General features: G+C 41.7%; 1 protein-coding gene across 1 annotated transcript; it reads right to left on the bottom strand.

Moving 5' to 3' along the window:
• Window positions 1-1,952: 1,952 nt before the first annotated feature.
• On the bottom strand, window positions 1,953-26,404 carry golga7bb (golgin A7 family, member Bb). Its single transcript, XM_022190063.2, has 5 exons — window positions 26,263-26,404; window positions 18,944-19,069; window positions 17,872-18,024; window positions 11,400-11,501; window positions 1,953-10,105 (listed from the first exon to the last, which is right to left on the bottom strand). The coding sequence occupies exons 1-5, from the start codon at window positions 26,272-26,274 to the stop codon at window positions 10,022-10,024; spliced, it is 477 nt and encodes a 158-aa protein (XP_022045755.2). The 5' UTR covers window positions 26,275-26,404; the 3' UTR covers window positions 1,953-10,021.

Raw genomic sequence — 26,404 nt, 5'->3', positions numbered from 1 at the left:
TGGATTCTCTAATTTGTGTATCTTCTTTTATCACTGCCTCCCGCTCTGGAAACAGACACAACTTCTTCCTCTGTCAGCCATTAACCCTGTTTCACCTCTGAGCTCTGCGGGATCTCATTCTTGATTCATTTAAAAGCCGTTAGGAGGGCAGTGACTGACACAGCACCGTTTATTTTCCTTTAGATCTGAGAAGAGCGACACACAATAATCCCCGTTTCACAATTAACCGATTTGATCTAAAACGACACTTTAACTGGAACCACACGTTTCCGGCCTCGGACTCTGAACATTGTGTTTTTGTGTAGCATTCTGGGCTGCACTCGGGGAAGGAGATCCAGCAGCAAACACAACACGAGAGCTGTCAATCACACCGAGGTTAAATAAACTGAGCGAAATATGCACGCCAAAGCCAACAGGCAGGGCGGCAGTACAGTGGGAGGAAAAGAAAAAAGAAGTGTACTTAAAAGAAAGTCTCCAAAACTAAGGCTGAGCACAATAAATCAAGTGCAGCCAAAATACAGAGAGACAAATCCTGGCATTTTGTGCCTCCTTCCTCTCTTCAAAGAGTGTCTCACTGCGGTTTTTGTGGAGGAATTTCAAAACAAATCAGATACAACATCCATGCATGATCAAATAATAAAGGGTCTGTGTGGGTGGGATTCTGTGCACAGGATGTCTGAGTTTTGAAGGTCTGAATATCTGGTTGTTGTGTCACAGCATTTTAATGCACAACTCTACCTCACTGAATTTGGGCAGATGTGGATAAATGTTTGGAGGGCCTGAGTGAGCACAGCCTGAGCTTAGACGCCTCATGAGACTCTGTGGTGGACTGCTAGAGCTAACAAATTATTTATCTCCCTGAATTCCTGCTGTTTTGCTCGTTCTCATGGTGGGAATTGAAATACAATGTGCATTTCTGAGTGGCAGATGAGTGTCAAGAGCAGAATAAAGGAGCAAGCATCCTCCTCTAATCTCACCGCTGACATGGCTTCTCTTGAGAGTCTCCGTGTTTAACGCATTACATGCAAGCACACAATTATAAACTTCCCACTGTAACAAGTGCACTCCCTTTGCCAGGCACCGCTGCCAGTCCAAACATTTCTGGAACACAGAGGCAGTGGTGGGTTAAGGATTTTCTGTCATTTGCAGGAATAAACATTTTAACCAATCAATACCGGAAAGTGACTTTTTTTCCATTCCTGTTTCTCAGACAAAGAGTGGATTTCTTGGTCTCTCTGCTGGGAGACCAAGAAATGAAAGAACAGGAAGGGTGTGGAGGATGTAGAACGGAAACAACCAAAGAACAGCAATTTTGCAAACTTGGAAACTCAACACAATTGTGGTAACGACTTTCCAGCAAAAGGTGGAGGGGGGGAAAGGTCTTTAAGGAAGAAAAAGAGGTCTGTACAGGCAGGGAGAGTAGCTTGTTAGCATGAGAGTGACCTTTACCCACAGGTGTTGAGACTGACTCTGCTGCTGACTTCGAGAAAATATCAGTTCGCTCTCACCGCTCCTCCTCTGTCTCCTCTCTTGTGATCTTAACTAAGCCTCACTATCTGCCAGGATGTTATCGCTAACTTTTGCCCTTATGAGGAGGCTATGATGGATCTACTGTCCACCTCTTATACACACATGCATGCACACACATACACACTGATGCAAAAAGCAGTTGGTTTGATCACATTGTGGTGTTAACATTATCAAACTCTTGCACATTTAATTAGGGGCAGACACTGAATGTTGCAAGACCCTATTGAAACCCATGGGTTTATTCAGTGGGACATTTTCAGCCATGGACATTCATGCCTCAGACCGGCCCACTTTAGATCACAACCTATTACTATTAAAAACATGTAATTCTAGCCTTGCATGTTAAGTCTACAATGGTGCACTGTTCTGCAAAGTCTTGTAATTCAGTGTGTTTTTCAAAAATATTTCCAATTCAGCGCAAGTAATGGTTGCTTCACAATGTGGCTTTATTCCAACATGAGTGCACATCTCCAACATTATTCTTTACAACAATATCAGAATCTATATTCTGTTCAATAAAGTGTTCGAGGATATCCAAACCTTAAAACTGAAATAAAAGAAGAAATAAAAATATTAAATTTAAAAAATAAAGTAAAAGGTGTTGCACTTTCTAAAAACACTATCATTTCTTTTTCCTCTGTAAGGAAACAGTACCATCACAATTTAAATTTCAGAAATATGAGAACATCAGTTAAAGGGCTAACCTCCAACACGATTCTTTACATCATCACAATGTCCTTTTTTGCAATATCAAATATCAAGCAAATTAGTTTTCACAGATATCTAATGCTCATAAATAAAGAATAGTTCTCTTTTATAATATTCCGTTCGATGTCTCACTATGGGATGCACGCCCCTGCGGCAGACCTCAGAAGCATTAATCTCATTACGCCAATCCTGATTGCCTGGTGAAACGTGTCCGTCCGCCACAGGTAGTCCCACCTACCTTAAATAGCTCATGTGGACGGCACCATGTCATTCAAGATAAGCGCCTCTTCTCATTCGCCCGAGCAAGAAGGGTTGTCTGGTGACACATCTCACTCAAATGACTCAGAGAACCGGGGTTATGTAAATAACCTAAAGTTCTCTTTCATAATATTCCGTTCGATGTCTCACTATGGGATATGGTTGCTCCCGTATTGCCAGACAAGCTTATCCATCCTTCACCAACCCACGGGGGGGGGGGGGGGGGGGGGGGGGGGGGCTCTGTTCCAAATAGGACAGCAAAACTGCTCGTGCCATGCATGGAGCAGAGACATCCATAGATGGTGTAGGGTCGGACTTGATGTTTGAAATACTGACCGACAGCTCAGATTTCACTGTCTACAGTTCCTTTTTGATGGATGTTAAATTTTCACTCAAAGCTGCCAGGAGCTCGGTCTTTAAAATAACCGCCGTCTCATTACAGAGTGAAAGTCGCAGTTCCTCCTTAAGGTCAGAGATTGCTCGCCTAGCCGCGCTAGACAACCCACGGCAACGAATTTGATTCTCTGCCAGGGAGGGTCTAGTTACCCTCCATAAGGCTCGAGGCTGGATTCTCCTAAAACTGGCCGGACGAATCACCATGAAGTGTAGAGTCAGAAGGCGGGCGTAACTAAGTGACGACAGAGGCGCACAATAAAGTTATCTTTCGATGAATCATCTCTCATTTTAGGGCTCTTCTCATATAGGGCAGGTCTACACCAGACTCTTCATTATATTCATTCTAATATTATTCACTCAATGAACAATCCTACCTCCCATTCTGGACTAGTGGGGTCTTGGCTGCTGCTTGGTTCTGGATCTTTCTTCTGACTCTGAGGCGCTGCAGGACAAAGTTTCCCAGTTATGTGGTCGCATCATACTATTATTTAAATTATATAACGTTGTGTTTTACGCCACAATGACACACAATTAATTGATTTAATAATTAACTTGAACGGTGGTTTGCAAAGTTCAACAAAGTCCGTATCCGTTTCCTTGTCCTCATTTGTCGTTTGAAAACGCAAGCTTTAGTGAAAATGTTTCCAGTTTCTGCACGTTCGGCTGCGTCTTTTTCCAGAACTTTCCTCTTTTTATTCTAGCCTTCTCCATACCACCCCTGCTCTTCCTGTTTTCCATCTTCAAAAGTGATGTAACTGGCCTGTACATGCTCCAATCTGCCTCAGACTTGTGTGTTCAGAGTCCGGCCCTGATGACATCCATGGGGCACTATACAATCACAGTCATAGCGCCACCTGGTGGATGGACAGGAAGTGGTTTCTAAATAGCGCATACATGCTCCAATCTGCCTGAAACATTACATGTGGGGTCATAGTCCGGCCTTCACCAGATACATAGGCTGAAATACACTCTCAGTCGCAGCGCCACCTGGTGGACATGCTTGGATTCACTGACCAGCAAAGATGCAAGGACCAGCTCAATGCTTCTTGCAGCTTTAATTTGGAGTTGTTTCATTCCACTTGATGAATTGAAGTCCAATATTCCTTCCAGTGTCTCTTCTAGACCTGCTTTCATCTCCAACAACACCTGAAGGAGCTGCTAACACGTTTGCCTGCATTTTAGTTCAGGGCAGTTAGTGCACAGGGGTTTTGCAAGTAGGCATAGGCTGCAATTAAAATCAAAAATATTATTAGATGTGGCATGACTTAAATTTTCCAAGGATATCTGCACTGTTTCTCCAACTTAAATAAACACCCCAAAATGTGGTAAGAAACAGTAAATGTGCCATTATCAAAGTAAACTAGTAATACTTGTCTTTACATATGTTGGTACATTACAAACTGGACCATCAAACAAATAATGATGTTTAGTCATGCTAGTTTAAGGTATCATTATGCTCATAATTGATGCTTCTTCTTTTACTATAATTTTCTTGTAAATTGGAAAAATATTCTGCAAAGGAAACATTTATCTTTCTAATAACTTCCTCAAACGTTCAGGCTATAAAATGAACTGAATAAAGACAAATTGATACCTAACGAACAATTTTACATTAGTCACACAAAATGTTTTGGTTAGTGGAAGACCGTAGTGTTTACAGAACCTGATCAGCTTCCGTGGTTAGGATGTGGTTTGACTGCTAGTGATCCGAAACTAAACACCCAGAAAACTGTTACTTAAACTTGAACGACTGATCCAAAGGGCAAACACTTAAACTGGAACTTTAGCATCAAGTTACTTGTCGGATTAACTTTGATTAGCCGGTCTAACATCAGGTTTTGAGCATTAGTTTAACTGCCTCATTTCAGGCATTTAGAGCAGAAGTGGAGTTAATGTGGATGTCACACACAAATCTCCCAAAAATTGATTTCATCCTTTCATGGTAAGACAGTACGAAAGAAGGTTTCCAATAGGAGAAAAGTCAAAAGTGGATTTTTTTTGGGTTTTACAGACCATTTGCATCTCTGTTGTAATAGTTCATTTTCAGTTGATTCATCAGCATTATTTCCAGGAGCACACGGCAGTTATCAGCAAAAGAAAATGACTTCTTGTACGCCAAATGCCCAGCATCAAATAGCAGATGGAGCAGGACTGCAACTAGCATATAAACATGTAAACATGTGAGCATGTAAGAAACAAACATGTCCTTCAGTAGTTGGTGAAGACCAAAGCAAGTTTAAATTTGCTGGGTGGCCAGAACCAAGAGTTCAAATGGATGTTAATCTTGGCTCTGTGTAAGAAACTTTGCATGCATCTAATGTGTCAGTTAGATTTAGAGCTTCTGCATCCTCAACTGACCAAACAATGAATTATTTCACCCCACAGACACACTTTGGTCACTTTAAATAAGACTGTAAGTCTAAATAGCGAAATTAAATACATTGAGATGGATTTTTTTTATGTAGCAAAATCACTTTCCATCACAGCAGACTGCTCTGTTTCGCCACGACTGATGGACACAACAAAATTACCAAAATTCAAGGCAAATGAGGCAACTGAATGGATTCAAATGTTCTTCCTTCCAGCACCGATGATCTGGATATCCAGTCTTTAGGTGACGTGACTTGGCTTCGTTGCAAAGTTTCTCTCTGTGACTATCCCGACAAATATGTGCAAGACAGAGAAGGAGAGACCACAGGACGCAGCGTGGACCGAGTGTCTAGACAACAGCATGAAGTAACTTTGCTACATACTGACGGCAACTTTCTTTTCATCAACTTCAGACACTTTATTCATCTCTCTGAGGCAGTTAGAACTGTTCTCCTCAGGCTTTGAATAATAATCAGCTTTGAAAAAAAAAGTACATGGATCCATTTCAATTAGTATGTAAATAACCCGATGTAAACACAGAAATAGCATCAAGATGAGATATAAATTCCTTTTTCTCAGCAGCACAACCGGGGATTTTGTTGATCGGGGAGTTCACTTCTTGTCATCTGGTACTTGCTTTGTTTACACTTCACACACACATCATGCAGCATTAAACATCAATGCAGTTTTAGTCCCCCTGAAGCAAACAACTCCCAACTCAAAGCAACCGAACGAGGCTGGTGCCAGGCAGAGTCTACTCATCATCTTTTATATTTTTAGGAAGACATCGTATTGCACTATTGAATAGTCTCTGACTGAAACAGCATAGCATACATGTAATATCAGCTCACTGATGATTCCATGAATCTGAGAGGACTCGCTGCACTCTCAAATACAGTACAAGATAAATACATGGCAAGTGTGGAAATTTACATACTGAAATGCACTATACATCATCATTTGGCCCACGTTTTATATCTCAGCTTCTCTTCCAAAGACATTTTAGCAAAGAGGTTATCTTGATAAGCAGCAGGAAAATGTAATCTGCTCTGTGATAAGGTACTTATCTTTTTTTCTTTTTACCAAGAATACATTAATACCTTATCATAATCTTCACTTTTTTTGGTTGTCTTTATTAATCAGAGTAGTTCCTGAAAGAACGAGCTACATAAAGTATAAAGTGGCACACGGTGCTTCTTTTTCACCTCAGTTTTAAAAGATAAGTTCAGATTTTTAGCGTAATAATGTACCAACATGCCAATAAATTTAATAGATTTTAAGACATGCTTAAAACATATAGCCATGTTAGCTGCTTTCTGAGACGAATTTGGCACAGCAAGGCAGTGGTCACCATGGTAACAATGATAATACCATGTTATATCGGGTAAAACATGCATCATTTTAGATTCTCTCCAGGCTAATTTTTTAATTAGCACTGAAGTGGTGATGCTGATGGGAATCCTATTAGTTTTGCTGTTATTTGTTACATAAGTTCAATTCTGACTCAGTATTGAAAAGCAGAGGAATTACAAAGTTATTCCAAATAAACCCAAAGGGAGAATGAATGTCTCAATCCAATTTCATGGAAAATTGATCTAATAGTTGCTGAGATGTTTTATTCAAAAGCACTAATGCTAAGCTTATGACAGCACCACAGAAAAAGTCAGAGTGTTAATAAAAATCATTGTCTGGGATCTGTGAATTTTGTGTTGATCCATCACAGTAACTATTTAGTAGAACTGATTTTTGAAAGTCAGAGCATCACCAGTGTCAAGACTATCCATCCTCTGGAGCCTTTGAACATTTGTATCAATTTTAATCTTAGTCCATTTAATAGTTTTAGAAAAATAAAAATCTCCATCTGCAGCATGACGAACCAACCGACAGACCAACACTAAAGCTGCTAGCATGGCTACACAAGTGAACTTATCCTTTGAGAAGTTTAGCCTCTGAATTTGGCACATTTTAGACTTTCCCCTGAGAATCACCACCATCACTGTTCTCTTCACCTCCAACAGCAACTGACATTGTTATTCTCATTAACAACATCATAAGCTACGGTATCAAGACTTTAAACAAAAGTTTGGACGAACAAAACAGAACGATACTACACAACAACTTCTGCTGGACAGACGATACGCTTTTCTAGCTGCTCTTTCACTCGATGCCCAAACTATAGAGAATATAAAAACATTAAACACATATTCAGGGTTTACTTCTGAGCATCGGTGACACTGTGGAATTAAATATGTTTACAACATTTCCATCCACTTCTTTACAGGCTCAGTGTGGATAAACATTGACGGCCATTTACGGCACAGTTCTTCTCCTGTACAGTTCATTTACACTCGTTTTTTTTCTTTGTACATTGTCCAATGAGCGCCTTTAATTGCTTATTGGCAGTGTTGAGTCATTTTTTAATTCAGTCCATCAGCCCCAGGCTGGATATCCACTCCACTGGGATGAAACATGAAGGCATCAAAAAAGCACAGGAGGCTGAACACAAGCACAACTGAACTCAACCGCTGTGGTAGAATGTCTGTGTAGGTTCATCGCACTCATCCAGGTCATAAAACGTCAGGTTGAAATTAAACTATCCACAGGAATAAAGCAAAACGTTATCAGCTCTGCAATGACTTTCCAGTAAGTAGTTTAACTTTAAATATACACTGCTCTGGTGAAGGTACACTAGACTTGCTGCAAGGCAGTGGCTCTGCTGAAGGGTTTGCTGGTAGCGAACTAAGCTAAAGAAGGGACAAAGGACTACACTCTCAGAGCTGTGTTATGAGGCGAGTTTTGAGAAAACAAAACTGAAAATGGTAAAAGCAACTCTGGAACTGTCACAACAGAAATAAAATATGCAGACACAGAAACAGGATTTAAGATTTTTTCAGAAGGTCTCGTTTTTTGTTCGTCGCTGCGTGGGTGTGCTGTCTGTTGGCATCAACATTTTTGCTACATAATGATCACCTTTCATCTCATCAGCCTCCACACACACACACGCAGAGTCACATTAGTCACACAGGATGCTCCATTTTTTTCCAAAGAGAGGCAGAATTTATGCTCCTCAGGCTGCACTTCATTGAATGTGCTGAGGATGTTGTCTTAGTAAGACACCTGCAGAGTAGTAATAGTGTGAGTAAGCAGTGTTAGATGGATATTAAGCTTGAATAGGCTGCTGGAAAATGACCCACATTATAGATGTTTGTCTTAAGATTTTATCATTTCAGTCATTCTTCTCTCAAAAGAACTTTCTCAGTGCGATCCTTGAGAGAGCTAAAACGGTGTTTCACTGGCATAAGGAAAGACTAATAATAAACTATTTTGAAATCTTTTTCAGCATCAACATGTTTGCATGTCATTTACAATACATTCCAGCTGTGTGTTTTATATCACCGCTGTTTTTTTTTTTATAGCAGACAGACTAAAAGAGATGTAGGTATTGAACTCTGTGTGCACCGATTCTCCTGCATACACCTATACTCACATAAAAACACACATTTATCATTAACACCTCTAATGTTTCACAAATTAAACATCTATTAAGATAACAGGCAGTGCTCTTCACTTCTTTTTGCAGGACCCAATATGTCAGAGTGTTTTCTGGTCTCATTTAGGGCACTGATCCTCGATTTATTTATTTTTGTGCTAAACGACGCCAGCTTTCATCTCACACTAGACTGGTGGCACATGCATACTCACAACACAACAGATACACGGACTAGCGTGGCCTCACAGGGCCATACGGGGTTTGCTAGTGTTCCCAATGAGCTGAGACCACAGAGAATATTGTCTGGCTCTGCTGACTCCCCGTCTGCCAGAATGTGTGTGTGTGTTCGCAGGAATGCATAGCCGCTACCCACAGGTGTGTGTCAGTGTATCTGCACGGTCATGTGCATTTGTATGCATATGTGTGAGTGTGTGCGGAGCATGTGTGAGTAGGAGTGTGACCTTACAGCTGTGATGTGGATCACTGGCATCCGCTGCTGTGAATGAGAAGGATAAATAATCCAAGGTGCTCTCGGATGGCCGTCTGATATTGCAGCCAAACGCAGGTGAACGGAGCATAGAAACAAGTGGCCCCGCAGCGGTTCCAATTTGCCAGCATTCAAAGTGGCTCGACCTCGACCACCTGACACAAGTGCAGTCATTCAGGAAGAACAGAGAACATTGGGTCTCCCAGGAGGCTTGTAGTTTTTCCTCCGTTCGGATTTCAGAGCTGCTGCACGGATCTAAGACTACACTGCCAGTAGATCAGCAGATAAGCAGTGACAGTGACCTCCTGAAAACAATCAAGCATCGACATCCAGTCTAATTAAGGGTAAGCCTCAGCTGAATCAGCTACAAAGCGGACACAGTGTGACTCATGCAAACAGACGTGATGGAATGAGCGGAAAGGTTAATGGAGAAAAGAAAGGAAAGTATGATGGTTTTGGCTCAGAAAGCTGTTGGAGAGTGAAGGATAGTCCTCACAGACGCTGTGGATGTGTCTATAACCGATGTATGGGTTCTGTTGCACTTGTGTTTATTGTGTTAGGTATCCAGTGTGTTGGTGTGAGCCAGCTCCTCTTCTCAAGGTGGTACATTGTAGGCCCCAGCAGGGAGAGTGTGAATGCTGTGGATCACCTCCTCGCCTTTTTTTTTTAAAATCTCTCCACTTCTCCTAGAATCTGGTGCTCTCATGTTTCAGCATGCGGATGTTGGTAAGTGTTCCGCTGCCCCTGTGGTGGTATCCGTAAGCCTGGCGCTGCCCCTCCAGTCACCGAGCGCTGCTGCCTGACGACATGCTGCTGCTGGGACTGGAGCCGCCCGAGCCCCGGTCTTCAAACAGGCTGATCTCTAGCTGAGGACACAACAGATGTCAAGGATCATCCTCACGAACGGGGTATTAAAGCGCAAGGTTGAGGAAGTGCAGGAGAATCTTAACGTATTACAGTTCTGCATTCCTGATCCTGTTCTATTCAAACCTTCTGCTCACTTACAGGCATTAAATCTAGAGAACTGATTTCAGATGATGGGCAGTCAAAAGATTTTCTCTCCTTGGACAGATCAGCCACTGGTGTGAATGAAGTCAGTGTGTGTTCCCAGTTTTCTGCGTCTTTGTCGTTGGATGCTGGTCTCTCGCTGGATCACCATCAAATGCAATCACATCTTGCTTTTAGCGGTGATAAAATCTAACTTTTTGAAAAGGTTTTGGAGCAGTCTATGACAAGTTAAACATATCTCTAATCCATGGTCAGATGGGCCATGATAGGATTTCCAAAAAGACTGCTTTCTCTTACATAAAAGATCCAAAATCATGGCAGTTCAGGCTAAGAGATCATGCAAACAACAAAAAAAATTATACATCAAACAACCTACTATGCTGCTGTTTTGAGAGAATGAAGTCTTTAACTAGCCATTAGAAACTATAGTATATATGTGTGCATTGACTGATAGCTGTTGGTAATGTATTGGCCCTCTGTCTTGGAGCCTGTTCTTTGAACCAGTCTGTGCCAGACCTGTGTGATGGTCTACTGGACATACTCTCCCTCTTCTTCTGCCTGCGCTGGGATCACTCCAACTGACAAAGACAGACATGCTGCTGGATACTTCAGAAAATGCAGCAACTCATCTATAAAAGATGAACCACATAAAAAAGCTGGAAATATTTGAAAAGACTGTGATACTACACCTTATTTCCAAAGGAAAAAAAAAAAACTGTCTGGGTGGTTTTAGAAAAGAAAACACAGGATTGCAAATGCATACACATTTTTGGCTCCTGATTAACAACATCAACTTGCATTTTTCACCTTCTCTTATCAAAGGACAGAGCGTGCAGGCTTTTTCAGTCCTGCCTTGCTTCAGATTTACTCCTGGGAACAATAGTTGGCCATTGAACAGCTTCTCTGCAGCAGCTGGAGTTTAAGTGCCTTGTTCAAAGGCACCTTGATAGATTTTATGAGGAAGAAGAGATATTTCTTATTCACTTATCCCGTCCATATGTTTTTAGCTATTCACGTTATTCTGCCTGTGTCTTTCAGCTCTCCAGCTCCTATCAGTCTTCTACATGTCAGGCTGTCCTGTCAGGCCTTTATCCACTATCTCTTTGTTGCACATTTGAACACAGAGTACAGTAGCAGATGAGTGAAGGATACAACCCTCATTCCTCTCTCTATGGGGTCTGTGATCAGCAGACCTCTAGGAGCGTAGATCTTCTCATTCTGCTCCTGGATGTAGCCTGATATCTTCCTCAGCACCTGGAATAAAACAGGGGCGGAGAGGGATTAGGGAAGGTCCAATGTACATCTAGAGATAATCCAGATTTGATTAGACCCATTGAAGGTACGATGAGAACACAAGCCGAACATGCACCCTCGCAGAGAATAATCTGAACAGACATTCCGACTGAGGATCCATTACTTACATGTGACTTTTCAAAGTGCATTCTGCGTTACATGTAATAACCATGTGCCCAAAAGAGGCTAAACATGGAGCCAGGCTGTGGCAGCTCTAACCACCTCCTGTGCTGTCTTGAGTGGAAAATGTGAAAAATGGAAGAAATGAGTTTGCAGTCCTTCTGTGCATAGTTAGCATACGGCATATGATACCAACTCTCTCGAGTCGTTGCTCGTCTTTATTTTCCCTGAGCATTATAATCTAAACTCAAAGTTATTCCATTATGCTCTAAGTACAGCAGTTATTTTTTTATACATACTTCCAAGCCACTCATGTCAAGCAAGGCGGTATGTATTGAATTACTAGAATTGATGAGCTCGAGCTTTTCCTCTTTTTGAAGTTTTCCATTTGGAGGCTTTAATTTCTAATTTAAAAGATGGCTCTTTCAGGCTAAATGTCATGCCTTGGTTAACTGTCTGGACAATTTGGAAACACTCGAAAATGTGAAGTGGACAGTTTATTTAGATTGCATTGGCAGCGAATGCATTTCTCGGCTTTGCAAGTGAGTGTTGCATCAACTGTGCAAAAAAACAACAAAAAAAACAGAGCAGCAGTGGAGTGAATCTGTGCGGTTCAGACCATGCACTGGCACACAAAATCAGACATGCATGTCTGTATACATTCTCCTATGCATTACAACTGAGCACACGCTCCATATAGGGTAGAATAGTGTCCAAGAAACCTAAGCACCATGACAGAGGCCAAAGTTGCTGCAGATAGAAACCAAATCATCACAGACCGATGGCCAGTCACGCTAAATGGACAACTATTAGCTAAAGTGGTATCATTAGGACTGCTTATTCAGCCCCAGCTCTGCTTCTGTGAGCAGCAACAATGCTGATGTGCCATGCCTCTCTTGAACTCCACCTAATCATGTCAGTCAGCTAAACCACACTCCACTGGGCCTCATGTACACTGAGAGAGCTGCCAACGCTCCTAAAAAGAAGGTGCAATCTTTAACCCATAGTTTAGCTGCATTATCCACAGCTCTATAAGGAGGTAAAACAAAAAATGACTCTATGTGGGTGCCTGGCTAACCTCTGGGTTTCTGTAAAAGCTTTAAAAGCGTCTGTCAGTAAGTCAATAAACGTCCTACTGTTGCTCTTCCCATTCATGTCAGTCCAGACTCATATATTATACACAGAGACGACTTTGAAGTGTGTAAGTTCATTGAGAGAAACAAACCAGAGTCAAATTCCTTGAATGTGGTCACATACTGGATGAGTAAAGTCAATCTTGAAAGAACACAGAGTTGTAGCAATGACAAAAGATACATAAATAATACATGGATGATCCTGTAAAGCTGCTACAAATTCTAAAATGTGAATGCTGCAGAAGATCTGTACAATCAAAATTAGTGTCACCAATTCAATATCAGACCAAATGTGACAAGCACACTCGAATTCTTCCTCTGGTCTTGAGTTACGGTGTTGAATAATTGCCACAAATGATGCTAAAGTGAAGTTGACCTTTGACCTTTTGGATGCAAAATGTCATCCTTTCATAATTTTGGCCCTTTAAACATTTGTGTTACATTTTTTTTGTCATAATTAGCATAGAAATTCTTGAGTTATGGTCAAACACGTTTTCTAAGGTCGCAGTGATCTTTGCCTTTGACCTCTGATCACTCACTTCTTGTCACTTCATTCCTGAGTCCAAGTAGACATTTAGTTCAGCTGTAATGAAACTCTTGAGATATTATATTCACTGGGAAAAGAACGGACATGATGTTACAGTGGCCTTGTTCTTTGGCAAGGTCGAATCATCCTCAAACTTTGGCTAAATTTGAAGAAAATCCCTCAAGTAGTCCACGATCGTAATCAGGCGGTCACAGTGTTGCATTCATTAGAAAGGGACGGATGGCTTATCTGAAAACACAAAAACTCAGGATGTCGCCTCTGCGGAGGGATTAAAAGAAACAGGATCCAAACAGTTAGAAGCTACAGATTCTCTTTTGAAGTATGCCATGTTGAATATAACACATATTTGTTTGTTCCTCAAGTGATTTACTGAACATGACAGATTCACATCCTCTTTTGTGAGTTAACTAAAGGTCACCGCAGCACTGGGCCTTAAGAGATTAAAACAACAGAGGCTGAGCAACACACTGAGCGACGCTCCTCTGGAATGTCAAAGGCCTGTTACAGCTGCAGGCACAGCTGCTATTATAGTGACCCTTGGAAGTGAAGACTAAACAACAGAGGGATACTTCTTTCTGTCTCCCGTTGGAAGAAGAATAGGATACTTTTGCAATGAAATGCCTGGAAAACATTAAGACATTTTGCTTCTCGGTGAATCACTGGCCTAAAAACCATCAAAAGGCAGCGGTTTGCTTTGTTGCACTTCCTAAAATCAGTCAGATCTAAGTGAACTAACGCCGAGCATATTATTTGACTCGAAACAATGACATTACGTCCACACATTTCGTAACACAATATAAACAGAGTCTTTTGTTAAAAACTCAATCAGACATCACAGTGAAGAGGCAGAGACACACAGAGCGGAGCCCTGACTAATCGGTTTACTGTGGTTCAGGGAAAAGGACAATCCTTTCACTTGCTAGCGAGCTCTCAGGGCAACTCAGTCCTCTTCAGTGTAACAATATGACAGTCAAGGATCCAAGCTGTGCCTCTGCTGAACTGGCATGTGTGTAACAGGGAAAAGTGATTGTAAAGATATATACACGCTCCTCTGCATATGTTGTCAAGTGCATTATAAAGGAAATATGAGTGTCTACATGTATCTATGGGAATCCTGTGCTGTATATGCAGCCAAACAGAAAATAAGGTGTTTGAGGGTACCGACTTTATGTGAGGGGAGTTTTCTGAATGCTTGTATCTGCTGTGACATGCTGGGAGCAATCAGTATCTTTTGATGGAGCAAGATGTAAGCATCAAGGCGTTCTGGGTGCTCGAATGAAACTCCACATCTGATGCACGATTGCTGCAGCGTACGTACACGCACGGCATCAACTTGGGTGGGTATGTTTTATCGTCGTCTGTCATAACGTCATTCAGCCAAGATGATTAAGTTAAACAAGTAAATAAACAACTCTTCTGTGGAGCAGATAGCATCTCAGCATCTCAATGGAGCAGGACGCAGCTGACAGGCAGATGAAAGGAGCCTCAGACCAGGCCATTTCTGCATGGCTTCAACACAGAAATAAGTTCCTTTGTGCTTTTTGGTCAAGCTCCCAGTGCCGCTTTGATAAAGAAATGTTTATAAGATGCATCGGGACCAGGGAGATGAATGTTGTGGGTGACAGAGATCAGAGCAGAGAGGCATGCTGGAACTTCATGCAATTCCAGTTTCTTCTAAAACACCGGCAGGTACACACAACATCACAAGAGGATTAATCAAGCTCACTGTGTCTGTGTATGTGATTGTGTTACAGATGTGTGTGTTCTCGTTCCAGCTCAGCGAGTAACAAGGAGCAACACAGTTGTGTGGAGGTTTCACCACCTGCCTTTTCTCAAGATGGACATCTTGGTTGTGTTGAAGGCTCAATGTCATGTCTCAGCTGGCATGCCATGTCTTGGCCACTGGCACACAGGTGTAGCCTTCAGAGGAATTTTTTTTAAATGCAGTGAAAAGACAGCTGAGGTAAATATTGTTCCAGAGAGAATCAGATCATATCTCCTGGTTTCTGGCTCTGCTTCCCGCTGTCAGTAAGTCTAAATAACCGTGTGACTCAGAGTGCATTAAAACACACAACTGGATGTTTTAGTGTATGTGAGAGCTGGCTTCCAACAAAATGGACAAATATGGTAGTAAATAAGTCTTGTGGACAGGCAGTGGAGCTTATTACTACACACTAAAAGGATTCAGATCCATTCAGTTACCCACAAAACTTAAAATTTCAAAATCAAAACAATTTAATGTTTGAACAATAATTATGGCAAGCACAGTGGCAGATTGCTTTGCACTGTCACGTCACATTTATATGGTTGTGGGTTAGAACCTGCTCTCCACTGGGACTTTTTGGAGTTTGCATGTCCTCTCAGGTCCTGTGTGACTCATTTCCAGCTGCCTCAGGGCTCCCCCACAGTCCAAAGACATGCAGAGTGGAGTAGGATTGGTGAATTGCTTGTGGGCCTAAATACATGTTTATCTGCAGCTGTGTGATAGACCGGCAACCTTTCCAGGTTCCACTCTGCCTCTCTTCCACTGTGAGCTTGAATAGACTCTGTAGTCGCTCACAACCCTCAATAGGATACATTGCTTAGAAAGACTAGGAATGGACATTTATTTATTGTATTTACAGCAAAGGTGTACTGGGAAAATCAGTGATTTTCCCTTCAGGTTTCATCAGAGGGCACACTATGAAGTGTGATTAATAGGCTAGAGAGGTATATTGAGCCTAAAGCTACAGTTTTCAGTGTCAGAAACGTGGCAGTCATTTAACCTCCTAGATCACTGTAGTGAATTATGCAGCACAGCTAGCCTGTACCAGAGGAGATTTGGAGATTTAAACTGGCTGTAAGAAGCACCACCATCTCACCTTGTTTCACAGGTACCTATCTGTATTCATCAAATGATGCAGAAAACGCAAAAATTCACTCTGATGTTCTTTACTCTGCTGGTACTGCAGCAAATTAAACACAAATTAAGTTATTGGTCAGTTTGTTGGTATGTATCACAGATAATATTTCATTAAAACATTAATTTCACTTTGATTTGCCAAGAACTGCAAATATTTTTTCAGTTTGGGACAGTATTAGACCTAAATGTATGTTTTTAAGTATCATGTTTAATTGAATGAAGTTTCAGAGCTCTGATGTGCATCTGCTACTGACTGATAAAACACTTACACAATGCACAGTTTTCTACCAGCATTCTTCGCTTGCATTGTTTGCAGGAACAGTGCTGCTTTTTACCATGGTACTTTTTTTTAATTCTTCACGGCTTTCCTTTAAAAATATTATTACTTACTGAAGTGAATAACATGGCATCCATTAATTTTGTGAACACATGCAGCCTACAGCAAGAAACTAGAGTTAAAGGGGAACTTCGGTTTTTTCAACCTGGGGTCTGTTTTCATATGTCATTTCATACATGTGAGTGATGGAGACATGAATTTTTGACATAGCTCCAGTATTTAGCCAGGCAGGTAGCTTAACAGCTCAGCTAGCAGCTCAACTAGCAAAAAGTATCAGGCAACTGGCCCCCCCCCGCGTCAAAGTCCGCCCTAACGTGGTTTTTTTCCCCACACTGACCGGCTCGGATAGTCTCAATGAGTGTCCCACAACATACTAGAGATGAGAAGTGAACAAAAACCTCCATATTACCTGGCGATCGCTATTTGTTGTCATCTGTATCCAAAGCTCAGGACGCTAGGAAGCAAATCTCGTTCCGAAATCACACGTTTTGGCACGAGCTATCGCGCGATTTAGAAACGAGATTTGCTTAACAAAGAAAGTTCATAACTGCTATCTCCGCTTGAGGTTTCAGGTTTAGTTGATCCAGTAAACCTGGTTATGTCAAACTGAGAGGTACACTTTACAAGTTTGTACTCCAATAAGTAACAGGGTCAAATTTTAACTTCTAAAAGACTCTGTTGAAAGTTTGAGAATACTGAGCCTCTGGAATACGGTGTTTTAAAATAGGACTTATGCTGAGCTACAGGTTGCAAGCTCTACAAAAAAGTAAAGCTTAGGGTGCATTAGGGAATTGCCACAGTTCCAAAAACTCTGGAAGCTCAAAGGAATAATTCACCATTTTGGGAAATATGCCCATTCACTCTTATGTCTGTTTGTTGATTACAGAGATGGAGTTTGAAGGCAATAAGTCCAGCTCAGCATTAAAGATGCAGAGTGAAGCAGCTACTTTGACTTTGTCCAAGTTCATAATGTCCACTTAATAACACTCCAGCAAGAATAAATTAATAATTGGTATGCATGCTGAAATGGAAAACCACAAGTGCAAAGAGTTTTTTTAATGTCGATCCAAAGCCAGAGGTTTTCCCCTTCTGCTAGTCTTAATGCTAAGCTAAGCTAATCAGCTGTTGGCTCAGCTTCATATATTTTATATAAACATTGGAATGGTATCGACTTTCTTACTTAACTTTCAAAATTTATGAAGCACCATTATCTTTTTCCAATTAAACTGCACTTCTAGTCGCCATATGATCTATTTTGTGTGCTAAAACATAGGTGTTGGCAGATTTATTACCTTCTCATAGCGTGTCTCCATGCAGAGGAAGATGATGTAAGCTGTTGCACAAGCCAGACATCCTTCCAGGTACGACTGACCTCCAATTTTTTCAGCCTCCGCATAATACGAGTTCAGGGTCTTCACCGTCTCCTCCAGCAAAGTTCGCTCAATCTACTTACAAACACAAGCACACACCCAGGTAGAGATATGGAGGCCTGCGGACACCGCAAGGACTGCACAAGTGAAAAGTGTCCTGGCATTGCTGCAGGGACTGTTGGGCTATAAACCAACCTGCCAAACATACCAGCTGCATTCTGCTCAACCCAAAATATTCCTATTTTGTTAAGCAATTTAGAAACACAACTCACTTGCAGAATGTGGAAAAACTTGAGGCTAGGATGAAAAATTACTAAGAAGCATGACAGCAATGGGTAGCGGTTAGAGGCACTGACAGAGAATATTTATGGTGAACTGATGCGGATTTCTAATGCTCCCTTTACACTGACTCCCACTGTTTTCCCTCTGAGCTTGTGTTTCTGTTTTTTGGGGGTGGGGGTTTTGCTCTCTGCGTGTGGACTGTCTGCTGTAGATGCTAATTGCTAGACAAATCTACAATAATTCCCCTACACAGCACCATTCTTGCCAATATAGCCAGGTGAAAAGAGCAAAACTGAATAAATAAACTGCATATTTCCTCCCGGTGCCTGGTGTAGATTGAACCTAGTGTCATTTTTATTCTGCAGAGTTGAAGTGCAGAACATTAGAGGTCGCTCAAGCCGTAAAAGTTTGTGTCCATCTGTGGTGGTGAGGTGGAAAGTTCATCTTGCAATGTCACTGTACTTACTGCTTAAGCTTAATGTTTTGATCTCAAATTGCATGATTAAGGGGATTAATACTGCAGAAGCCGATATCTATCACTCACATGTGATTTGTCACCATGGATGCACCATTGTAGTGATCTTATTAAGCTATACCGAGCCATCAGTCTGCATTCGAGCATGTGGGAGTTGTTTCAAGTGATCTGGGAATTTGCCAACACAATACATTTGCCTGGATATGCATATTTGAGTGTGTCTGTGTTTGTGCTCACCCTGTTGTCAAGCTCTGAAGGGAACTTGGTCTGGAATCGGCACACGGTTCCTTCGCTGTAGTCTCTCTGGATAAACACCTTTGTTACCAGCGACGCACTGTGCCGCAGCTCCTGAAGGTTGTGGAACTTGGAAGACAAAAGAAAAGCAGGCATGTTAAATTTGCGAACCAAAATATATTTGCATTGATCTAAGCACCAGAGAGGCACATCTCTTTGCTTTTTGTGTTTTTTAGAGCTGTGCTATGCTGCGGTTCCACTTACAGAGACAATTTTCTTTACAAACAATTCCAATCTCAGCAAAAAAAGAGAAAGAAAACACTCACTCTTTAGGATTTTTTTTCCCATTTTGCAATCAGACTGGGTTCATTCTTTGTACTGTCAATAAATGGATCCGCACAAAGACTTCCAATGTGCAGTCAACTTGTGTTTAAGCCTGTTTCAATATCAAAGCATGATAGTGTAAATCCACTTGTATAGAGAAGTTCTGAATAGCAAGGCTTGTACAATATTTACACACGGTAATTCAATATTTCCTGACAGCGCCGAGTTGCATTTTCGTCTGAGAACACAAGTGCAACTGGGCTACACGGTGAGAGAACGGCTGACTCCATCGACAGCAGTGCAGGCTTATCGTAGTTAGCACTCTCACTTCATTGCTCCAGCATCAATAGGCCCGATTGCAGCAATAACCCTCTAAAAGACTCCTCTTTACAGCACTTTGGTGGTGAGTGGTATGTTTTACACCCAAACACTCATTCCCCTTAGAAGCATACAGCAACAAGCAAGTGGGCCAGTGTAAACTTGTCCCCTGGTGATCTAAATTGCGCTCCTCAAGAGGATGGTAATTAGAGATACAGTCGGAGCATGGAGGGAGTAAAAGAGAGAGGGAGGGAGGGGAGGACGAGAAAGTGTTGAGAAAGTAAAGAGAGAAATGTGAAGTTGTATTCTCGTCAGTCAGTCAGCACTCTCTTAAATGGTGTTGGAGGGTTGGCATTCTAGCTAGGGCAGTTAGGGAACCACAGCCGGCCGTCCTCCAATGTTTGCAATAGTGTGCCACAGGCTTGGCTACTCTACACTTCAACATTGTCGAGCCAGGCTTTGCAGTGCCGGCCACTTTGGTGCTTTCCTTCTGTCGTGCTCTGGAAGATGGTCTTGGACAGGGAGTCACAGTGGTAAATGTGGCTGCTACACCAAGTTTCTGGCACCACAGAGCACCTACAGGCGGTTTTTACATGCTTGTTGGTGCATCTATTTGCTGTATTTGTTAATATTTTGTTCGGTGTAGTGGACACGCAGGAGCTTCCTGTAGCATTTGTTCTAGAACACCCGAATGTCTTCAAGTATCAACATTCAGCGTCCAATCGCTCATTCGTAAAAGAGAAAGAAGATCCCCAACAACTTGTATTTACTCCAGTAACTGGCAGGATGATGTTGTTAACTCTCAAGATTATGTTGACTTTGGTCATTTGGATGAGGCCAGGTTCAATCTTTTGCTGACCGGTAATCCAACGCAACAGTGGACCACAAGTTCTTGTTTCTGTATACAAAGATTTTGCTTTTCTCTGTGCTGATTTCAATTTCAAATCCTTTTGCAGCAACCCCTAATCCGGTCGTGAGTTCTTGAAGCTCTTTCCACTGCCTCCAATGAGGTCGATATCATCAGCGAATCTGAGGTTACTGAGTGGGCGTCCTTTAACAGCTATGGACGATTGACAGCTTGACCTTGGCTTGGCTTGGATCATTTTTTTTTTTTTCCCAGAACATGTTGAACAGCAGAGAGGAGGCATCCCTGAAACATTCTGACAGTTATTCCAAAGAATTCTAAGAAGTCTGCTTTGATCAAATTGTCTGGATCTCAGTGGAAGTCACTGTCAGAGTTGCAGCTCCTCATCACTTGCCAGACATGATCGAAAGCCCTCTTGAAGTTGATAAGGTTGTGGAACAGGTCATGCAAGTGCTTTAGATGCTTTTCAGTCACAATTCTGATGCTTCGTCTTGGTCATTCATTAATTTCAGTGCAAAAACACCCTATTTTAGAGAAAATGCTCACCATTTGTGTACCTATTGACTTTATTTATTCCATTTTATTCAGTGTGTATTGTTGCTAAAGTTTGTTCAGCTACAGCAGTGTTGCTATTATCAAAAGGTAGGTTACCTGCATGTGTGAGCCAGAGGGAGTCATTTCCAAGTAAGCAGACACAGTACAGTGCCAGCCCTTCATCTCTATTTAGGGTATATCACTCGCAACCAGGAATAGCATCCAAGCTGCTATTTTGGTCTGCTAACAGCCACAATCATCTCACAAGCAGAGCTTTTAATATCCTTCTTTCTGCTTCCTCTGTGTCTCTAACGTGGCCAGCTCTCTCTTCCCCACGCTATCTTCAGGCCATCGTGATGAACAACAAGTCATGCTATTAATAGAAGCAATTATCATCACAAGGTTGTGCATCATTTATCCGAGTTAGAATCAGTTGGCCGACAGTCAGGTTCATTAAGATAACACCAGTTCTTTGTGACTGTGAGAATGTACATGCAAGTATGTGATGAGGTGCATTGATGAAAATGTACTCTGACCCTTAATGCAATTAGCGATACCAAAGGGGAAAGTACTCTTTCAAAATTAGGTGTCCTGCAATCAGAATATGGAACTGTTAAACACACTTACTTTTACCTATTACAGTTAAACAAACAAACAAATGAAAACCTCCTATGTGAGTCCAGTTATGTGGATTAAAAACAGAATGACAGGAAAAGGGGAAAAATTTGGTAATGAGAGTACAGAAAAGAGAAACTGAGAGAAAGAAATAAAGAAGAAAAAGAAAAAAGATCAAAAGCAATGGTAGGAAGACATGAGGATGTGTGGAGGTATCCAATTAAGGAAAGACTGAAATAAAAAAAAAGTAAAATATAAAAAGAAGAGAAGAGATTAGACTAGAGATTAGATTAGATGGACAAAAATATGAAAAAGGTGAGTAAATGAGCATATAAGGAAATAGCATTAAACCAGACAGGAAAAAGGATGATTAAAAAAAAAGAATTCGGAATTCAGTGAGGAAGGAAATTGTAGGATGGAAAGAAAGATGGGCAAAAATGGGATAAAATAAGAGATTGAACAAAACAGAAAAAAGACAGAAAAATTGCAGAAGACAGAAAATGGAAAAGGTAGAAATAAGGAGAGAATGAGCAACAGATAAGGAAACGATGGAGTGACTGGAACACAAAGAAATTGGGATGCAAACTAATTTTAAACAAACTTTTGCACACAATTATTTGTGTGAAATGCTAAAAAAAATACCTTAATTTCCACCTCTGAGTGGTGTCACTAATGTACTTATCGAGGGAGAGGAATTGAAGCTTTACATTGCACTCTGCTTACCTCTAAATCACAATACTGCCGCAGATCTAAGCACTTGTAGAAAACACCAAAGTTGATGCCAGTGTTTGTGCTGACAGGGGTTCTGGTCGAGGTCCAGCCCAGAGTCATGTGAGTGAACATTACAAAGTTGCCTTACCGTGTCACGTGAACTGTATCCAGGCCGATGGGATGTCATGCTGTGTTTTGGCCTGTTGTTGACCAACTGACCTGTGACTTACATGTATCTTGCTGTGAAGCCGGCACGAATCACGTCTCACTAAAAACTATTTGCCCAAATACAGGATTTTAGAATATCTCCCCCACCACTCCCGCAGTTTGAAGGAGCTGTGTCAACTCTGCTCCAGGTTTTTGAAACTGATTTGCTAAAGGCTGCGGTGTCAAAAAAGAAACTATTCAACTTTTTAAACTCTTTGTGTATTCAGGCTGCTTTAGACTGTGCAACAACAATAAAAAAGTTTATGTCTTGTCACACTGTGTGAGATGAGAATAATATAATCTTGACCCCAACATGTGTCAGACTATTTTATTAATCCACGGCATGTCCAGCAGAGTCCCACAAACTTCTTCTTCATTTCGCCTCCGTTCTTTTGGTTACATGTGTTTGCGTTTACAAAATGCCACTTGCGAATCGTCATTGCATTTTCCATGATTTCATGTCCCGTTGTGATTGGGTGGTTTGTAGATGTGGGTCACAGCAGCTGGTTACTCGAGAATTTGATCCAAAATAGGCTGTTTGTGGATGTGTCCGACCATCGCCAGCTATGACTTTTGCATGTGTCTCTCCTCTCACGGCTGTTCTGTTTTACCTCAGGCAGCTTAACACTGCGCAGTGCAAAGAGGCTCTTACACAATCACACCTCACACACATAAAATCTCACACAAACAACTTGCCCGTGTCACTTTTCCATATTGACAAGTGCTGGTTTTAACATCCCATTCATTATTCCATGCTTATTAAATGTCAAAGGGCGTAGAGAGCTATGTTGCCATGCTTCTTTCTGATCAAACATGTACTTTTCTGCAATTTAATGTCAATCAAACCTGAACAACCAGGAAGATTTTATTCTCTTACAAGTCAACAGCTTTTTTCACTGACATTATGGACTTGATAAAAATCTCTTTTTAGTCACGAGGTTTCGACCTTACCGGCAGAAATGTCTGTGTCCATGAAAGCCTCGAAGATAGATGTTTTCTGTTGGCAGTTTATCATTAACTCTGCTTGTGTGGAAGATCAGGGTTCAAATCTAGTCTGGTCCTGCGTCTAAATATAGTACGCAGGCAGACAGCAAAGTTAAAGTGTCAAACTGATCACACAGGACTCTATTAAGGAGCTCCGCATCGTGCTGCACTGTCTGGCTTCTCCTTCCACCCACACATCCATTACTTTTAGTTTAGTTCCCATTTCTTTGCGCACTGATTAAACACAAACAGAGAAGAAACAAGTTGCAGAATGAAGACTTACATCTTCAGGTAACGTGCTCATAAAAACACACTGCCTCAAACGCACAAAAGATAAAAACAGATGAACTAAACGGCACGGAGACACAACATAAATCTAATCCTAACTGCAGAACAGCAATGCACATGAATTGAAACGATTCATCTTGCTAATTTATATGAATGTTAAAGTGGTCCAGCCTGTTCACAGCTGATAAAAGAGTTTTATCATGAAGAACTTTCAAGCAGAAGTTAAACAGCAGCTCAAAAATGAATGCATCTTTTGTTGTAATATCAGAAATAGCCACTAGCTGAGCAGGCAAATAAAAGGAAAAGTAAAGTCAATTCAAACCCATGACCTCTCATGACCAAGTGTGCTGCTAAAATGAAAAACTAGCATATTTCCTTTGTCATTTCTTTCTTTTCCTACACTCTGATTCCACCCCCCCGCTTTATTCCCCCCAGTTTGGATCTGTGAGTCGGTGTGAGTCTCATTGCCATGACATGTTTCCTAGTTAAGTCACTCCGACTCAAGGAAAACACAGCGACAACATGGGCGAGTGCTGCCAGTGGGCAAACCTCGCAAATGGTACACGCGCACACAATTACAGTACGCACAGTAAATGCGCTCCGAGTTAGCCGTTTCATTCCCATCTCTCACAGCTCTTTCAGCATCTTCCTCGCTGTCAGCTCCCTCTTTTCATCCCTTCACAATAGAAGTGGTCCCCTGCCATCGAGACAAAATTTTCTCTGTTTGCTGCCAAGCCGGGTTAGCCAGAGGTCTATAAATCAATGGTGTTTGGACAGTGCTGACAAAACTGTGAAATTTCCATGACATCCAGGTGGAAGACCAGCGACTGTGGGACAGAAGAAGAAATCTTTTTTTTTTGGAAAAGGTGGAACATTGTCTCAGTAGGGAGTTGAGCCGGTGCCAGTCTCTGAGATGATTACTGTGCTTTGACATATTATTCCTCAACAGCGTAACATTCGAGCCAGAGCTAGAATACAGACTGAGAGGAGGACCTGGCACTAGTGGACTTAATGGATCCAGAGACCGTCCGTGCAGCACAAACAGTCTGCAGACAGAGCTGATATTCAGTCGGTCATTTAGCGTGGTCATTTGCTGACTTGGCATGTCATGGAAAAATATAATATGTGACGTGGAAACAGATGGATAAAAGCACGGACAGGAAGCAAACTGTGATGCTCATCTCAGGCTCCAATCACTGATGGTTACAAACTGCAGCAGCCTGTTCACATTTAATATGCCATGGATAATTGATGGGCTTTGGACATAAAATCTGTCCTGAGTCCACACACACACTGTATGTGTTGTGCTTGCATGCATGCATGTGTGTGTATGTGTGTAATTGATGGGGCTTGGATGGGGATACTGGCAGACCACCAGAGGAAATCAGGGCCACTCTGCCAATGTCTTGCAGGCTCAGGGAAAAAAAACAAAAAAAAAACAAAACATAATCATGAATCTTGCCCAGCTTCCTGTTCACTGCACATTCACCTGCAGCGTCATTATGTTGGAATTACAACTTCCTACCTGCAGATATATCATACATGAATGCATGTGAATACACACGCATATAAGTTTGAGCATCAAAGTGGCCGTCTCCTCGAGTGAGATCATCAATGTGATAACTAAGGCGGCTGTGTCTTCAGCAACATGGTGACATCACCAAGGACACGAGGGTGGGTGGACGGGTTGAAAGATGTGCTGCTGGCCAGAGAGCTAGCGGGAATTACTGACGCTAAAAATACATCCACTGTTGATGCTGTTTGGAGAAAATTGTTCAAACACGGCCTCAACGATACCCCTTCTCTCTGTGCATCTTCTGTGTTGAGATGCTTACAGTCACAAGTCATGGAAACTGCATTTATCACAGGAATGAAATGGAGGAGGGGAAATAGTTGAGTGTGGACGCATGTGTGAGAATGTGGCATGTTTTAAAATGCAAGAATAGAGTGTTGTCAAGCTAATTTAGAAGTATGGCAGAGGGAGAGACAGGGAGAGAGTGTCCCTGTCCATGGTGCTGACTGCTCCATCATCAGCTGCACTCCCATCAGCCAACTGGATGGCACTGATTTATTTCAAGAGAATGAAAAAAAAACAAGAAATAAATAAAGGAATGAAGAGAAAAGGAGTAAAAACATTCTAAAAGTTACATATCTGACGAGATCTGTCTGCAGTTACAGCCTGCAGAGAGTGATGAAAGTAAGAGAAATGATCAAAAATCTGTGCTCAGTCACTTCAAATCCACCTCAGTCTTCAAGATCCACTCGTTTCATCTGATTGAACTGATGCAGCCCAACTGATCAACCGAATCACGACGAGCCACGACAAGCAAAGCATTCAGTTTGCAAGACTGCATTTCAAAACCTGCATCTCTTTGAAAAAAAAAAAGAAGAAGCAGCAGCTCGGAGAGGATCATTCCTCAGGTTCTGTCTACAGAATACTAAAAGAGAGAAAGAAAAAATGCGGCGGATTTCTTACCTCTGTCGCCATATTGCAGCGTGGAGGTGCAGAATCTGTCCCGGGAGGAAAACGACAACCGTTTGCTCGGTGTTGTGTTTGGGACACCGCGACTACAGAGCACTGGCACGGGAGAGACCGGAGCGCGCGTGCACACGAGGGA

Source organism: Acanthochromis polyacanthus, chromosome 15, assembly GCF_021347895.1.
Source record: "Acanthochromis polyacanthus isolate Apoly-LR-REF ecotype Palm Island chromosome 15, KAUST_Apoly_ChrSc, whole genome shotgun sequence".
Lineage (NCBI taxonomy): Eukaryota > Metazoa > Chordata > Actinopteri > Pomacentridae > Acanthochromis > Acanthochromis polyacanthus.
Note: the sequence above shows the minus strand (reverse complement) of the source record. Positions and strands in the feature narration are given on the sequence as shown.

Bases quoted from the DNA above. Each gene is read 5' to 3' on its own strand.
- golga7bb (XM_022190063.2), bottom strand. The intron at 18,025-18,943 runs GTGAGCACAAAC...GTTTGTAAGTAG, and splicing joins CTTCAGAGCTTGACAACAGG to ATTGAGCGAACTTTGCTGGA. The intron at 10,106-11,399 runs GTATCCTTCACT...TTGTGTCCTCAG, and splicing joins TAGAGAGAGGAATGAGGGTT to CTAGAGATCAGCCTGTTTGA.